Here is an 18,298-nt window from a genome sequence, read left to right as displayed (position 1 = left end):
TCAGAAAGACAAGCCCCTGGCTTCAAAGCAGCTAAATACCATGTGACTGTGTTTTGTGACAGTGTGGCTGGGCATTTAATAAAGCTGGGCTTGCTCTACAGGGCTGCAAATCCCTGTGCCCTAAAAGGCAAGAACAGAAATCTCCTGCCTGTGTCCTGGCAATCAAATAAAAAGGCTTGGGTGACGGCAGCATTATTTCTGGATTGGTTCCACAAGTGTTTCATTCTGGAGGTCAAGCGGTACCTTGAAGAGAAAGGACTTGACTTTAAAGTGTTGCTGATCACAGACAATGCTCCTGGCCATCCTATGGCACTCCGGTTTGCACATAATGACGTTGAAGTAGTCTTCCCCCCCCTCCCCCCATACCACCTCCATCCTCCAATCTCTCAACCAAGGCGTGATTCTCTGTTTCAAGGCCATGTACACGAGGCTTACGTTCTCATGGACACGTAGCGCTATAGATGCTGATTCCAACCTTAATCTGATGGAGTGTTGGAAGTCCTTCAACATTGCTGATTGCATTCACTTATATTAAACAGGGAATGGATGCAATCAAGTCTGAAACAGTCAATGCATGTTGGCAAAACCTTTGGAAAGAATGTGTGAATGATTTTAAGGGTTTCCCGACCATTGACAAAGAAGTGAAATACATTGTTCAGGTGGCCACGCAAGTGGGTGGTGGTAGCTTCGTTGACATCCTTGAGGAAGAAATTGAAGAATTAATTGAGAGCCATAGAGAAACATTGACCAGTGAAGAGTCAGAGGAACTGATAAAATCGTCTACAGAAGACGAAGATGATGATGACTAACAGGAAGAGCCAGCAAGTTGGAATCTTCATAAATTTGCTGAAATGTTCCAAGCAGTGAAACACTTGAATGATTTAATTTCCGAATACGATCCCTATAAGGAATGAAGCCTCAAAATCACAGAGTATTACGGACGATTTGAGACCATATCAAGAAATATTTGAGCAGCTCAAGAGACAACAGTGACAGTTGCCAATCACCATGTTTTTCAAGGAAAAACAGCCAGCAGCAGATGAGCCTATGCAGTCAACTTCTCGAGCTGAACCAGAGCCAACCACTTTGTCTACGACTTGTTCTCCGTCACCTCTGTTTCCTGGATCAACATCAAGCCCTGACAACCCTCTGTAACTTAAAAATACAGTACTGTAAAATTATATTTTTCATATGTACTCTTTATTATATACTGTACTTTATACATTTATACATTACTGTACAGGGTTGTATACATAAAACCATGTACAGTATACTGTATGGGCAATTTAAAGAATTTTCAAGGGTAATTTTGACTATTAAGTGATTTTCACCTTGCGTGCTGACTTTAGAACCTAACCCCCGTGTAAGATGCAACTTCACTGTAGTTTCGCACTTAGTTGCTTGTATAGGCTGAGCTGTATACTCAGGTGGACTCGTGGGTTGAGGTGGTTTCCAGCTGCCCAAGATGGGCCCGCATTTGCACATAAATAGTTGTCCAACACACTGAGATTGGCCTACATTAGCAATTAAGTGCACGACCCTAATTTGACTTGTATTTTATCTGGAAATGAAGTTTGGAAGAATCAGGAGACCAAACTGAAGCTGCTAATGGAGCACTCCCTTTGGCCTGCTTCTGAGTTAGGTGAGCAGACCATCTCTGTACATTTTGTCCCTGGAGAGATTCATTACCCCTTCAATTTTGGCTAATATCTCACATAAAAAGGAGAAAATCTTGGAGGACTCGGGGAAGGCTCTGAAGAGGAGTGTGGTCTCCCGCCACCAGGAGCCTGCTCCTAAGGAAGTCCCAATCTTCTGCTAAGTATATGGTGTTGAGGCCTAGACCTCTTCACTTGGTGCCACGGAGGCGAAAGACATTTCCTCCAGTACCAGTGGAGCAGGGTGATCCTGCAGCACTTTGAAGAAACATGGTGTCAGAAGGGCACCAGCACAGTCTGTTTCAGACTTAGCAACAGTGTCTTCATGCTAGGCTCCGTCAGTACCAACAAAATCAAAGCATGCAGCTTCAGAGCCAACCCACTCCAGACCAACAGTACTGCTCAAATCAATTGCTACATCAGGACTGATCCAGTCAGTACAGTAGGAATTCCATTACTCCAGGGACTTGTCAGTGTTAGACAAGCCGGAGTCCCATTACGTGTGGGTAGTGATAGTCTCAGTACTGAGACCCCAGTCTCCAGATTACCAATGCTTCCTGATACCATGGGATTCTTCACCCTCCTGTCCCCCACCACCACATTGAAGGACATTCAGGGGGATGAGGGAAGCATTCAGTGAATCTCCTCCTTATCAGTGTGGTGTTCCCCTCTGCATCATTACAGGAACTCATACTTTGGCAAGGACCCTCACCCACATCAGGGGTTGTGAGATCAGTCCTTGATACTATCCTCTTGTTCCTGTAAGGGCTGCCTCTATGGTCATACTGGCATCGTTGGGTAGCATATTGTCAGCACTTTGACAGACTTCTAGCTCCACTGCACCAGGAGACTATGGTCACAATCTCCTCCACCAACCCCCGAACACCTTTGTTAGGACAGGACGCTAGGTTGGACAAAGAGGCTATCCCTCAAATCCCTATTTTGTCTTAGTCTCCAGATGATGCAGTCATGCCTCCACCACTATCGATGGCTGGCTGATATTTTTTTTTTAACTCAGTTTCAGAACCTTGTGAATTGGAGAAGCTGGCAAGTATAGAACCCAGATAGCAAAACCTGGAAATTGATTCGATGGCTTTGTTTAAAGAAATGCCTCTCCTGCCTCTCCTGCCAAGATAATCATGACTTTGTCTCTTATCTTGAGATCATCCTGGGGATCAGGGGCACAGATAGAAAGGCATCCATCTCGACTAGAGCAAACATTCTGATATTTTATGTTGTGCTTGTGGCAAACAAGTTTATTGTGGGGAATGCCCACCAATGGAATATCATTTCTGTGCTGGAACTGGGAAGGACCATTCATGGTTGGCCACTGATGGTCTGTTCAGGAAACCTGCTACATTTGTTTATGGCTCTGGGGAGCTTGAGGACCATAGGGCACTTGGGTAACAATTTCAGACGTAGATGGCTTCCAGATACATGGGTTAGAAATAGGTACCCCTTTCTTCTTCTTATACTGCATGGCTGTCGTGTGGTCTTGACTATCTGCCCTATGGAATTTTGGAAGACAAGTAGAAACTTTACATAGACCAGCCTGATGGTTTTGAGCTCTAGGCCATTCATATGGTCAGACCCTTTCTTTTGGTCGGAAGATAGATGACACTAAGGAGTTGCCTTGGACAGCTATAGAAGCTGGCTCATGGGAAGTGCTATACAAACCAATGTGTGTGATCGCTTCTGCTGCTTTAACTACCGGTACTTAATCTAAATCTGATGAAAAGTGTCTTAACATGTGCCACTCTGAAAAAATGGGGTCTCTTCTTTCTGTGGATCCTAGTTTAGCAAGTGATATAACTTTCAGCTTCTGGTATTTCACATTTCAAGCATTCTAGAAATGATGTGAACAGCTACATTTCTTTGGTGGCTGGTTTTATTCAGCCTTGTACTTTAGCCTTGTTCTCTATTCTAAGTGCTGAAATAGTATTGTTGAGTGTTCTCATTGAAAATTCTATTTATGGACCGTAACTCTTTATGGTGGGGGCGGGGGGGGGGGGGGCTTTTGCTTTTGGCTCAAGGCTTTGCATGCCATCTTTATTAAAATTTCTAAAAGATGGTTTGGAAGATTTCATATATTAACTGCTCTTTTTGTTTTTTACTGCTCTTTGCTTTAACCTGTGAAGTTAAATATTTATTCCTTGATGTAATCTGATTACTATCGTGTGTATTGAGTGATTGACTGTTTCTATAGAAACTTGTAGACAGGTTCTTGCCTCCCAGGCATTTGAAATATAACGTTTTTTTTATAATTATCGGGAAACTAAAAGCAAAGATAGGTAAACCCAGAAAATCCAAAACGGATGCGAGCTTTGATTATTCTAGATCTAGCCAGGTGGATTCATGGGGAAACGGACACCACTTCATAACTTTCTTTTTGTCAAGAGCTTTAATTAAAATGTTATGTAATGTGAATCCTAGTGTTCCAAAATAAATACTGGGACTCAGCATGGTTTCCTCAGCTTGGAATAGCTAGGTCTGAAGAAACTTGTATAATACTTCCTTAGTTTGTTAAGTAATATGACGTGTACTACTTTATTGCACTTGTCCCTACATCACTTTTAATCTCTCTTGCTTGGCTTGCAAGCCAAGTGAAGAGAAACTGAATCGAGATGTTTTGCAGTACACATCACCGCCACAAGGGTGCTTAATTTAATACAGGTTTCAGTAGACATGAGAGATTTTATTTCTAATTCTGAAACTATTGCTAGTAGTTAGCCTTAACTTCATCCATGGATATTTTGTCCTCTCTAGCAACTATTCTCTTTAAAAGCAGAACTGGAGATACTGAAATTTAGTGGTACCAAACATTGTGTATATGATTCTTCCGTTTGAAAGAGTACATAATTCTATAAATGTGCTAGCATCCTATACGCCCAATGAAATCTGAATGTAATTTTATTGTATTGTTGCAGATGAACCCACACGGTCCCTGAGTGGTCTCATCTTGAAGAATAACGTGAAAGCGCATTTTCACAACTTTCCAAATGGAGTAACAGACTTCATCAAGAGTGAATGTCTAAACAACATTGGGGATTCCTCCCCATTAATTAGAGCAACTGTAGGTGAGTTTCCAGATCCAAATTTTCTGTAATTGTTGGTAGTTCTTTCAGCTTGCTTGTTGCATTTCTTACTCCCTATTTATACATCAGAGGTATCTGAGTTAGTTCTACATCTGTAACATACTGACATTTATCTGCATGATCAGTCAGAGTTAAATTAAAGTGGTGTAAAAAGTATGATACTGTCAAAACGAATGTGTTTTGAATGCAACGCACAGATGAGATTGAAATGCAGCTTAATATTGCATAAAGTTTTCTTTATCGGGCTCATGAAACATGTTCCCTTCTTATTTAAAGCTGGATTGAGAATTCAGGCTCATAATTTTTGACATAAGTGTCATAGTTTAAGTCCAGAAGGGACCACTCGGTAGATCCATTAGTATGACTTTCTGCATGTCACTGTCCCATTAAATTTTCACACAGCTACCCTTACATTAAGCCCAAAGGCTTCAGTTAGGCTGAAGCATTTTAGTCCTCAAAAGGACTAAACCACATACCACAGGCATAAAACAGGAGAGAGCAGGGTACCACCAACTCTCAAGGTTTGTGCAGCGGGCTTGGTTTAATTTTGACTACGTGGGAGATGCCCAGGTTCTAGGAGGTGCCCCAGGCTACAGACAGAGATGAAAAATACTGCTCTAAAATATATCTAGCCAGCTGCACATTGAGGGGGGGAAAGATTCCTTTCTGATTCACTGCTGGTGATTGGATAGAGAGCCCTGAAACATGAGGTTGCTTGTTCTACTGGTTACTAATTTCATAACTGTCTCTAAGCTTTCCATCTAAAATTCGGAATGAGGTGAATATAAGAACATAAGAACGGTCATACTGGTTCAGACCAATGGTCCATCTAGCCCAGTATCCTGTCTACTGGGAGTGGTCAATGCCAGGTTTCCCAGAGGGAGTGAACCTAACAAGTAATAAGTGATGTCTCTCCTGCCATCCATCTCCACCCTCTGACAAAGGCTAGGGACACCATTCCTTACCCATCGTGGCTAAAAGACATTAATGGACTTAACCTCCATGAATTTATCCAGTTCTCTTTTAAACACTGTTGTAGTCCTAGCCTTCACAACTTCCTCAGGTAAGGAGTTCCACAAGTTGACTGTGTGCTGTGTGAAGAAGAACTTCCTTTTGTTTTAAACCTGCTACCTATTAATTTGACTTGGTGACCCCTAGTTCTTGTATTATGGGAATAAGTAAATAACTTTTTTCCTTATCCACTTTCTCCACATCACTCATAATTTTATATACCTCTACCCTATCCTCGCTTAGTCTCCTCTTTTCCAAGCTGAGAAGTCCTAGCCTCTTTAATCTCTCCTCATATGGGACCCTCTCCAAACCCCTAAATCATTTTAGTTGCCCTTCTCTGATCCTTTTCTAGTGCCAGTATATCTCTTTTTGAGATGAGGCGACCACATCTGTACGCAATATTCAAGATGTGGGCATACTATCGATTTATATAAGGGCAATAATATATTCTCTGTCTTATGCTGTATCCCCTTTTTTATCGTTCCTAACATCCTGTTTTGCTTTTTTGACCGCCTCTGCACACTGCGTGGACGTCTTCAGAGAACTATCCACAATGACTCCAAGATCTTTTTCCTGATTTTGTTGTAGCTAAATTAGCCCTCATCGTATTGTATGTATAGTTGAGGTTATTTTTTCCAATGTGTATTACTTTATCCACATTATATTTAATTTGCCATTTCGTTGCCGAATCACTTAGTTTTGTGAGATCTTTTTGAAGTTCTTCACAGTCTTCTTTGGTCTTCACTATCTTGATCAGTTTAGTATCATCTGCAAACTTTGCCACCTGACTTTTTACCCCTTTCTCCAGATCATTTATGAATAAGTTGAATAGAATTGGTCCTAGGACTGACCCTTGGGGAACATCACTAGTTACCCCTCTCCATTCTGAGAATTTGCCATTAATTCCTACCCTTTGTTCCCTGTCTCTTTAACCAGTTCTCAATCCATGAAAGTACCTTCCCTTTTATCCCATGGCAACTTAACTTAATTTACATAAGAGCCTTTGGTGAGGGACTTTGTCAAAGGCTTTCTGGAAATCTAAGTACACTATGTCCACTGGATCCTCCTTGTCTGCACGTTTGTTGACCCCTTCAAAGAACTCTAATAGATTAGTAAGACATGATTTCCCTTTAGAGAAACCATGTTGACTATTGCCCAACAATTTGTGTTCTTCTATGTGTCTGACAATTTTATTCTTAACTATTGTTTCTAACTCCCTGTTAGCAGCCCCTGGTCGCAAAGCTGACTGTTTAAAAATCATATTTAACTTTGTTGACTCCAGCAGTGAAACAACTTCTTATATCAACGGACATTTTGTAGCAGCGTCTGTACATTTTTAATTATTCTAGTGAATTGTATTGTGGTAGAGACAACAGGGACAAATCAAGAGTAGGGCACCATTGTACAAGTGCACAGAAAGTGACTGTTCCTGTTCTGAAGCACTTACAATGAGAAGGACAACAAATGAAACAGTTTGTGTGGTTTGTGGGTTTTTTTGTTCTAGCCTTTTTCTGTTGAACTCTTGTCTAACTTATTAATGTTTTAAAACTTGTGTTGTTTCTGTTATACTTCAAACAGTAGAAGAGTCACTGTTTGACCAAATTTAGTCTGTCTCCTGTCACAGAGAGTTTCTGAAAATAGAATTTCGCTATTTGTGTCCTACTGGTGGGCTTTTTTGGAGGATGAGGGGGGAATTTGTATCTATAATCTTGACTGATTACTAATTTAAGGAGCTAGGTTTATTAGACACACAGCAAATTTCTCTGATCCCTCGAGTCCATTTCTGTATGGATTCCTCTTCCCCTGCCATCGCCTCCCCCTGCCCCGCATGTGGCCTTTTTGGGAGGTGTGGGGGGAGGGGAATGCCTGTCTATTGCCAACACTCCTTTCTACCTCCCTCCCTGTTTGTTTTTTTCTCTTTTTAAGAATCGCTTTGTGTGTCCCATCTTCCCCCCCGCCCTTCTGTTCTTCTGCTAACAAGGTAGAGGCAAGTTTCTGCATGTCAACTGCTCTCAGTGCTTAGAAATGCCCAAGATCCTCTCTGTTGGCTCTCATGTATCTCAAAGGAGTAATCAGTGGAGCTGGTTAAGGAGTGCATTTCAGCTCTTGTGTGGCCTGCTGTTTGTAGGTCACACTGGAAAAGAGAACCCAGTTGCTCCTTTCAAGTGGATTTACTTGTCTCCTGATGGAACTGTAGTAATGGGGTGAGACAAGGCATTATTTGTAGCACCCTGTCACTTACATTGCTGCAGCATTAAACACCTTCTGTTGGGGGATCGTGAGCACCTGGTGGCAATCGCTGGGTTAATGATGTAATTGGGGGGATAGAAGTGAAAGGAAGCAAGGGAAAGCTCAGAAGGAAAGTGGGGAGGGTGAGCCTGGACTGAGGAGTGAAGGCTGTGAGGAAGCCTTCCTTTTCTGTAAGCTTGCATTACACCGGGATAATTTTGTAAATACACAACTTGGTGATAGGGTAACAACCTGTGTGTTTGTGACCATGAGACTGCGTGAGCTGGCCAGGCAATGAAGTACACTGGGTAGTGACTAAGAAATGCTGTGACGGGGTTTGGGTGCTCCTGGATTTATAATGTAGCTATTTTTGTGCTTTGAAGGATTCTTGCAAAGATTCTTGGGCACATAACTCTGAAGATGAATACCAGCTACCTAGTTCTTTGTGTAGACTAGAATGACACTCCTGAGTGCTGAGGCACTTACTTCAGCACTGCTGTCCATCACAACCTCAACTGCAGGGTCCCCACAGATTCCTGCCAGTCACGGTCTGGCTCTTGGTGGGGACATTTGACACTAGTCAAACCTAGGAAGCCCATTGCTAAGCCGTCAGTCTGCTAGGCTGCTACATTGGCACTGAGCAACCAGGCACCAATAATTGCCTAGGCTCCTATTGAACTTACTTATGGAGTTAGCCTCTGCTCCTCTAGCATCAGCAGTAGTTCCCTTCCTTTAAAAAGAGAGAACATTGCACCATGAAGATGCTGCTTCATTAGGTAATCTGGTGTAGAGCCCTTCAGTGCTTAGCAGGCTGGAACAATGCCGTCTCCAACTCCTGGCATTGGAGCTATTGGAGCCAAGCCAGTTGATCCTAGTCTCTAAGAGGTGGCTATACTAGAGAATGCCTAGGATCCCTTCTGTCTCTGTGCTTGGCACTGGGCCTTCAGCTCAGATATTGGCTCCTCAGCTTACATGCTATTACCTCGTGACCCAGCCTGATCTATGAGATTACATTGTTCTGAGACTGGCCCAGAAATTCCTTTAGTGCAGGGCTGCGCAACTTGTAAAACGGCAAGCGCCATATTACTCCAAAGAAAACAGCTGAGGGCCGAAACCCCCTCATTCCCATCAAAACACCCCCACCCCTCCCAGTGCCTCCCGCCCCGCGGAAACAAATCCTCCTTCCCCAGCGCTGCCTTGCCGAAACAGTGGTATTGAAACTCGGTAATGTTATAGCGGGCCCCTAAGGTAGTATGATTAAGGTAAAATAAAAATGTCTTTTTGCTAGAAGTAGAATAAGATCTTTCCCCTACTTTGTAATCAATTGCCCTGTTGAATGAATGAGGCGTTACTGAGGAAGGCATAGAAGACAGCACCTCCAGACAGCTGCAACCCTTGGAGAGGGGAGGGGAACCAGACCAGATCAGTAGAACGGGTCAGCCACCAACTCGTAGCTCGTCTCCTCAGCCCCCTCACCCCCCCCCGTCCTTCGCCGCCTGCTCGCCTCCTCAGCCCCCTGACCCCCTGCTGCTCACCACCCGCTCTCCAGCTCACCTGCCCCCCTGCCAGTGTTCACCTGCTCACCTCCTCAGACCCCCCCCCCCACTCCCCCGGCTCACCTGCCCCCCTCCACTCGCTTTCTCAGCCCCTCCCCCCCAGCTTGTCTGGCAAGAAGGAACTGAGGGTTGGGGGAGTGTGAAACTCCCCCTTATAGCACGATATAGAGGCGCCACTCCAGGGGTCGTAGCGGGGCTCCCCCACTACAGGTACTGCTAAGGGAAAAACCTCCGGCACCAGTGCACGTGACGAGCACGCATACCTACTGTGGAATACACCTGAGCAACACATCTTGAAGAACGCCAGTTACGGAACAGGTAACTGTCCTTTCTTCAGCCCATCTGTCTTAGGCCTCCAGAAACATCACTGACCCCTGAGATACTTAAACACACCCATCTCCCAGAACTACACCCAAAAGGTATGAAGCTTTTGGTTTACAGTCAGACTCTCTCAGGCATGTAGGTGAAGTAATCAACATAGAAACTTTTCACAGTCTAACAGCTTTTGCTCTTTTATACCTAATCACATGAAACATAAGATAAACATCTGCAATGTGTCTCACATTCTAGCTAACTCTTTTCTTATGAGTCATGGATGTGCCATTAGTGTTCAGGTAGGCAGGATGTCCCCGGTCTCCTGCAGGCTGTTTTATGGTGAGTAGTCTGTCCTTTATGTACTGGAGAAGGATTCCAAGCAGACCTGCCTCTGCCCTTTTAAAACCTTCAGCCCTTTGTACTAGGTGACACCCTTGTCAGTTTCCCCATATGAGCACAAACCCGTGTCAGGTAACCTTGTTGCCAAGGTCGCTTTCCCACAGCTAAACTAGTTATTTTAGCCAGGACCAATCCTTTGTCTGGACAGATTTCCAACAACTGAGAAATTAAGTCAGCTATCATCTGTTGTTCTTTTGCCACCAACCTATGGAATTTTCTGCCTAATACGAAGGCAAACCAACCATAGAGAAGAGAAAAGACTGCACAACATGGAATTTTCAGTCTCCTACAGATGTGTAGGATTCATAATTAATAAATGGTGTAAGTATTACCAATTCAGCACAAAACTGAGTCAGCCTACCAAGTTAGTTTTGAGGCTGATAGGTCACAGGACATCCCCAACTTTTTTCTACTTATATAACTGCTTACATATGAAGCCGTTACATTACGGGTTGACTCAGCAGCACATCCCAAATGCAGGCAAGTTGAGCAGGCTAACTGTTCTACACCAGCTTCTGCAACTACTAGTGGGAAATCAAGAACATTTTATATTAAAAGGAGTAATTCACTTTGAGTGCCTTAAACACCACCTGCTCCTACAGATGCCTCCAATATGGGCAGGGGAAGGCATTACGAAGAACTACACATACATGGCAGTTGTGATATCAGGGAGGCAAAGCTCTACATGTGCCTCTGGAACGCAGGGCAGTTAGCTGGGACCTGAACCTTTCTATCACTAAATCAACACCAAATGATAAGGGTCCTGTTGGGCATCACCATGGCCATGTAGTGCATAAACAAGAAGGGATCTACTTCCCACCCATCTGTACAAAAGCAGAGAAACTCTGGTATTGGTGCACCAAACACCAGATCCAGTCCATAATTACATCTTCTTGAGACCAATGTGTAATCAGACTTCCTCAGCAGGAGAAAGCAGGATCCAAATTAATGGTCCATGCAACCTTCAGGAGACTGGAAACCTGAAAGTGGGTCTCTGCTACCTGAGGAAACATGAAGTGCCTTTTATGATGCAGAAGAGCAGGTAAGGACAAGAAGTCATTTGATTTCTTCTGGACTTGAGGCTACTATGTACCTTTCCTCAATCCAACTCTTTTTCACAGTGCTAAAGGAAATCAAGAAACAGCAGTAGCTATTCTAGTGTTCCCGGTGTGGTTGGCCCCAGAGTTGGTATACTGAGCTCTTGCTGCTCTCCCTGCAACCTCCTTTCCCATTTCCACAATCTCTAGACCTTTTATTTCTGTGGAATAGTTGGGCACTTCACTACTACCTAGAAAAACTCCCATCTGTTGGCCTGGATAATCTGAGAGAATGCAAGAAATCTTCCTCCAGTTCAGAAAAGTTTTATCTTCAAAAATGGAAGAGCTTCTCCATGTGGTCCAGCAGCAAGAATCTTTTCCTGCCCATAGGGGGAATCCCTGCTATATTGGAAAACTTGTGACCAGTTGTTGAGGTATAACTAGTATCTCTGTAAAAGTACAACTCATGGCTATCTCAGCTGATTATGAGCATGTGCAGTGCAAAATGGATTTTTTCCCCCTCATCCTACAATAGTCAGATTCTTATAAGGGCTTAGTAAATGCTTTTCCTCAGAAGGAAACCATTTCCGTTCTGGGATTTATATTTGGAACTTTCCAAGCTAATGGGACTTCCCTTTTAAATCTTTCAAGGGTGCCTTCCTAATACTCATGTCCCTTAAGACAACATTCTGGATAGTGGTTGCATCAGCAAGAAGAGTTTAAATTCCAGAGTTTAATGGTGATCCTCCCTACATTGTAGTGTAAATAGGCAAATTGATGCTTAGATCTCATCTTAGCTTCTTGGTTGAAGCAGTACAAGACTTCACTATAGCCGGTGTATTCAACTCTATATAAGAACAGGAAGTATATCTTCACAGTCTAGATCATCTCAACCTATTTACCATTGTGGGCCGCATAGCAGCTCTGTGTTATGCGGGTCGCATCCATGCAATGTATATATTACCTGTATGGCCCTGAGGATGTCACATGGGCCGCAGCCGTGTGCTAATTGGGCTGCAAGTGGTCTGCGGGTTGAGAACCACTGAGCTAGATGTTTAAAAGGAAAAATGCCTTTACTGACAGAAGAACACAGCTCCTTGTAAATTAACTCTCCTTCATGCTAACAAACCCTATGGATGCACAGCTCAGTGCAGGAGAGAGTGTGGAAGTGTAACAGAATATTTATGCTTGCTGAAGCAGCTGGCCTACCCTGAGCTACTGCAGTTTTCCTCCGTTCTTTAATTGACATGATATATGTGCACTTTTTGGGGGGTTATGGGTGGGATTGGCCTACAGATATTTGTGTGCTGTGTGTAATACGCCAAAGGCTATTTTTGCAACTTGTCTTACTGCCATTGGACTAGACTAGTTGCCATCTTCCAGTTTTTGTTTTGTGCTGAAAGGTCATGTTAAATTATATTTTCTTATATTTTGTAATTTTTGTATGTAAGCTTGGTAACATGTATAATGCATATTCTGCACCAAATCAGATTGTGTGTAACTTTGTATACCATCTTTGTTCCTTTTGGAGTTTAGAAGCCTTTGTTTACTTTGTCCCATTGTTATCGAGGTAATTTTGGGTTATGCTGAAAACTGACAAGAGTTGAGTATCTTGAGAATGCTTTAAAAAGCGACAAAGTCCTGTGGCACCGTATAGCCTAACAGACGTATTGGAGCATAAGCTTTCATGGGTGAATATTTGGGTATTCACCCACGAAAGCTCATGCTCCAAAAACATCTGTTAGTCTGTAAGGTGCCACAGGACTCTTCGTCGCTTTTTACAGATCCAGACTGACACAGCTACCCCTCTGATACTTGAGAATGCTTTGCTTTGTCACTGCGGTAGGCAGGTATCAGAGGGGTAGCCGTGTTAGTCTGGATCTGTAAAAGCAGCAAAGAATCCTGTGGCACCTTATAGACTAACAGATGTTTTTGGAGCATGAGCTTTCGTGGGTGAATACCCACTTCATCAGAGTGGGTATTCACCCACGAAAGCTCATGCTCCAAAACGTCTGTTAGTCTATAAGGTGCCACAGGATTCTTTGCTGCTGCTGCAGAAATTCCTTAATTGTAAGAGCACTACAATATTTTTTTTGAGGAGAAAAGGGAGACAAGATGCTTCCTGTTTGAACTGTGACCTGAAACTCTTAAAAGATTTTAAAAAATGCATTTTTTAAGGTGCTGAATCTGTTCCTCTCTCACACCCCAATCCTTTTTTAAAAAATTTATTTTTAAAATAAACTCCTCCAAAATTAACCCCTCGTGCCACAATCTTTCTTGGAGGCCATCTGCAAAGACTAACAAAATATTTGGAGGCTGTCAGTGCTTCAACAGTTTACCCTTCTACCCCTCACTTCCAAAATAGAGAATGACAGAATTTGTTTGTTTGGGGCCGCTTTAGTTTTAAATAAGCTGACAAAATCAGCATACCTTCATGGATCTTTTGAAAAGTTCCTTTCTACAACTTTCAGCAAGAAAACTAGTAAGTCTAACACTCGATAGCTTATAGTAATATCAAAGAACTGTGTTCTCCTGCTGTTTGAAATGAATGTGTGGTTTGATTTATCTTAATCAGCAGAGATGTTTGCTACAAATCTTTTAAAAGTGCTAGGTTTTAAACATTTTCTCTCAAAGAGAAATTGCTACTACAGCCCTAAAACAATTGCTTGAAAATCTAACTCAGTCTTGGGAATTTTTGAAATTTTGTGATGGGTTTTGTCTGTATGTATGCTATATAACTGATTTATCTATATATCTATTTTTTTTTAAATTGTGGGGATTCTGACAGTTAATGAGCAATGTCACCAGCATGATTTTCTAACTGCAGACTGAACAAATTACCTTTTCTCGTACCCCTTTGGAGTAGATCTGTTTTAAAGGAAATTGCTAAAGTTTCTATTCTAGGAAAGACTTTTAAAACCTAGCTAGGTAAATGGAATATACAATTATGGAAAGAGTAACTTAGTTTTTCCTTTCTATATTAAGATAATTCTTCAGCATAGCTACTTCTCATATTTCTGAATGAAAGTGCTTTAGAGCATTGGCCTGCTAAACCCAGGATTGTGAGTTCAATCCTTGAGGGGGCCATTTAGGGATTTGGGGCAAAAATCTGTCTGGAGATTGGCCCTGATTTGAGCAGGGGATTGGACTGAATGACCTGAGGTCCCTTCCAACCCTGATATTCTATGATTTCATGCATATTATTATAGTTGATGGAGGCAAATAAGATTTAAGGAGGCTTATATGAGCTAGGCTTCCATAGAAAAGCTAGCTTATACTTCTTGATCAAGGCTGAGGTCAAAGCTCGTGTATATGAACACTTTTTTCACCCTGCATAGTTTAGTGTCTGGGCATCTTATTCAGTACCCTACCACCCTGGATGAAAGGGTATCCACCACTTCCGTGCAGCTCTCAAAACTGTTTAGCTGCTGAATATCTTTCAGTAGCTAGACAGACTTGAAAGTTCCACCAAGGGTAAATTGCTTGCTTTTTATTTTTCTTTATTGGTTTCCTGTGGATGAGACATCCTTTATAGGCATCTCCATGCCCTGAGAAGCTTTAAAGTGGGTGACTTCATCTATGAACAGGCTGCTATCACTAACTGTTGTGAAATCCGGTTTTCAGCTGTTCAGGCTCATCTTCTATTGCTGACAGTCTTGACTGTAGTAGTTTCTACAGCAAGGTTTCCTCTGCATGAAATCGTTTGCACTCTACAGCTGAAAGAGTTTTTCTGTAGCTATGAGTGCTCCTCTCTCAACCTTTGTTCTTTCTTGGGAAAGGCTAAAAGATACAACAGGCATGAGATTCCGGCCTAAGACACCCTTAAATGATAACATGATTATCATGAAGTGAGTTTGACCCAGTTCCCTCCTCAAAGTAAGAACTTTTCTCTGTAACAGGGTACACTGGCCCTTCAAAGACAGGCCTCGGACTAGGATTCTGTTGCTGCCTCAATCCAGGACAAAAAGCATTCTGGGGGTTGTAGTTCTCAGATTGATGGGCTCTATAGCAAAGAATGCTGGGAAAGTAGTCTGGGCTATAGACCAGTTCTCTTTTCTTACAAGAAGGAGCAACTTGGAGATATTAGCAGGGCTGGTTCCAGGCACCAGCAAAGGAAGCAGGTGCTTGGGACGGCCAATGGAAAGGGGCGGCATGTCCGGGTCTTCGGCAGCAATTCGGCAGCGGGTCCCTCCCTCCCTCTCGAAGGAAAGAACCCGCCACCGAAGAATGAAGAGAAGAATGGTAGAGCTGCTGCCAATTGTGGCTTTTTTTGTTTCTGGCTTTGCTGCTTGGGATGGCAAAAAAGCTGGAGCCGGCCCTGGATATTAGCAGCCTGCTGATGTTCTGGGCAAGACCTGTAGTGCAGCTCTTAACAGAGGGAGTTGGGGAAAGAATTCAAGAGGGACTGTGGCAGGACTGGGGGCGTGGTTTGGGCGAAAGAAAGGCATAAGAGATGGCTCTGAGAGAAGAGTGAAGTGAGAAAATTACTTCAGGGTCTTGGGGGGCTCCCCTATGCATCAGTAGTGCAGCTTAGAGGGGTTGTTTAATGCTCTTGTATCAAGAGTAAAGGATAAGTTGTTGACTTTGCAAGGGGAGAAAAACTTTTTCCTGCACTGCTGAGGAGAAGCTGTGGCTCAAAGCAGAACTAGATGAAGGCTTTTTGTTGGGCTCTGAACTTTTAATCTTTTGATGGAGAGGAGTTTGTAGTTTGGCCATAAGATTACTTGCCCATGTTGAATTGAGGGAGATTGTTGATCACTGAGGAAAGTGAGGCGCAGTTGCACCCCTGATGGGTAGGCAACCTTCTTTTCTATCTTTTGTCTCTAGTCTTATATTAGGTCAAAAGAATTCTAGCAGTGCTGTGACTTGGAGTGGAAAAGAAACTCTCATCATTGCCTGCTACTATCTATTATATTTCTCTTCATAAAGAGAAATCTAGAAAGCTAAAAGCTCTTTGACCTCCTCAGTTTTTTTTGCCACTAGAATAAGTGGGATGGGAGCTATTACTTAAACCTTTAGAGAAAGTAAAATTCCGTGAGAAGCTCAAATGCTTGGGATGAAAATCTATATAAAGGTGTCTGAAGGTAAATTTGCACTGTTCATTATTCTTTGAGCCTACATACTAAAGGTTTGAAACAAATTGTAGCTATTTTCCCCCACATCTGAGGCAATAAAAACTGACCAAAAGGTTGGCAAAACCATTAAATTACTTTCCTAAAGACCACTAGTGGAAGCATTGTAATCATACACAAGCAACACTGAGATTCAATCCACTGTCGCTGTGAATAACCTTTGTCAGTAGGTCAGAGGCCTTGAATAGGCTCTTGTATGCACACCTTGCAGAGACTTTAGCCAGCCAGCTCATGGCTACTTTTAAGATTTCTGGAGGTAAACTTGTTTTTAAAGCGCACCTGTGTATGACAGTTGCTGAACTTGCAGAGTAAGAAGTTCCTCTCCTCTGTAAAACAATAATGAAAGAACTTTGCTTTAGACAGACCTTTTTAAGGATCTTCATTCTTCAAGAGCCTATAGGAATTTCAGAAGGAGATGATAGATCCCACTCCATAGCCAATTTTCTTTCCAAAACTTTCACCACCTCAGACTACTACATGGTTTCCTTCCCCAGTCTGTTCAGAAAAACACAAGGAGGAGATGTCAACATTTTGTTCACCTTATGCATCCACATCACATCAGGTGGGTGAATTCTAAATTCAATTTGGAGAGAACGCTCTGAAATTTAAATCCCTACCCAGGAGATGTAGAGCACTAGATTCCTTCATTAAAAACTAACTCAATAAAACAGTTGGTCGTTCAGAAATTCATGGAGTACCTTCTTCAAACTGGGACAACAGAGCATGTCTCTTCCTATGAACGCTCATGTGATCTTCTACACAGTACCAAAATGGTCCGGGGGAGAGACAGAGCAGTATTTGGTCTTAAAAGCTCTTGTACTATGTTTGAGGATGTTCAAATTTATATTGAAGACTCCTGGAAATTGAGAACTGATTTAAAATTGAGAACTGTTGGAGATGCCAGTTTTGTTTGTCTCCTCACCTGTGTTCAAGAATATATATGCTAACTAGTGATAGCAATAGTTGGAATGCTAGTGTAGAAAAGGTACTGGCAGCCATCAGTGTACTGTGTCATATAGCTCTTCTGTGAGCAGTGTTGGATGGCATGATCCATAAAATGTTGTTCACCTTTTTGTCTGCTTATTCATAGTGCTTACACTGTTGCTACAGTTAGTGGTGCTCAACCAGTGGTGGGAAACTTATGGCAAGAAGCCTAGTATTGGCACGTCTATATTTGGGTTCTGCTTTCTATTGGGGTTTTGTATTTTTCATTTCTATGTTGACGAACCAAATTTCTTAAACCAAGTTACAGCAGAGCATTACTCAAGCTCTTGCATTTGGTTTTAAGGAGGTTTTGTGGGCTAGCAGGGTGAGGGGAAGTGACCCAGATTTTTGTTGTTGATTGACAGGTCTGAACTTCCTCCTTGGGAACAGGCAAGAACAGTCAGCTCAGCTGGATTCCCAGTCAATTCTAATAGGAGAGAGGCTATCTAGTAACTTCCTTTGTAATAAAATTTCCTTCTTCCACATTTGTCCACTCTTAACAAAAAGCAAACTACTTAACTAGTAGTTATTTGGGCAATTGTACTGGGGAGGTGAGGGTGTTTACAAAAACCGTATCCTGCTAAACCTGCATTTCTTAAGAGAATCTCACTTTTTTCATTTTTTCTTTAACACTTCCAAGGCATTCTGATTACAACCATTGCCTCTAAGGGGGAATTGCAGAATTGGCCTGAACTCTTACCAAAGCTTTGCAGCCTCTTGGATTCTGAAGACTACAATACTTGTGAGGTGAGGAGTTTTTGTTTCAAATACAAATTTAGAGGAAAAATGTCATATTTCATATGCTTGTCGTCTGTCTTGAGCAGTGTTTCCCAAACCATAGGTCCCCACGCACCAGTGGGTTGCAGGAAGGGTCTAGGTTGGTTG

General features: G+C 42.6%; 1 protein-coding gene across 1 annotated transcript in view; it reads left to right on the top strand.

The window, feature by feature from the left end:
* Window positions 1–18,298, top strand: part of TNPO1 (transportin 1) — a 158,285-nt gene that overhangs the window by 51,106 nt on the left and 88,881 nt on the right. The window contains exons 4-5 of the mRNA XM_050943752.1: window positions 4,583–4,732; window positions 18,054–18,160. Coding sequence (XP_050799709.1) covers window positions 4,583–4,732; window positions 18,054–18,160 — 257 coding nt within the window. The remainder of the gene's footprint in view (window positions 1–4,582; window positions 4,733–18,053; window positions 18,161–18,298) is intronic.

The sequence above is a fragment of the Gopherus flavomarginatus genome, chromosome 3 (assembly GCF_025201925.1).
Source record: "Gopherus flavomarginatus isolate rGopFla2 chromosome 3, rGopFla2.mat.asm, whole genome shotgun sequence".
Classification (NCBI taxonomy): Eukaryota; Metazoa; Chordata; order Testudines; family Testudinidae; genus Gopherus; species Gopherus flavomarginatus.
The sequence above is the reverse complement of the archived record's forward strand: the minus strand, read 5'-3'. Positions and strand labels throughout refer to the sequence as shown.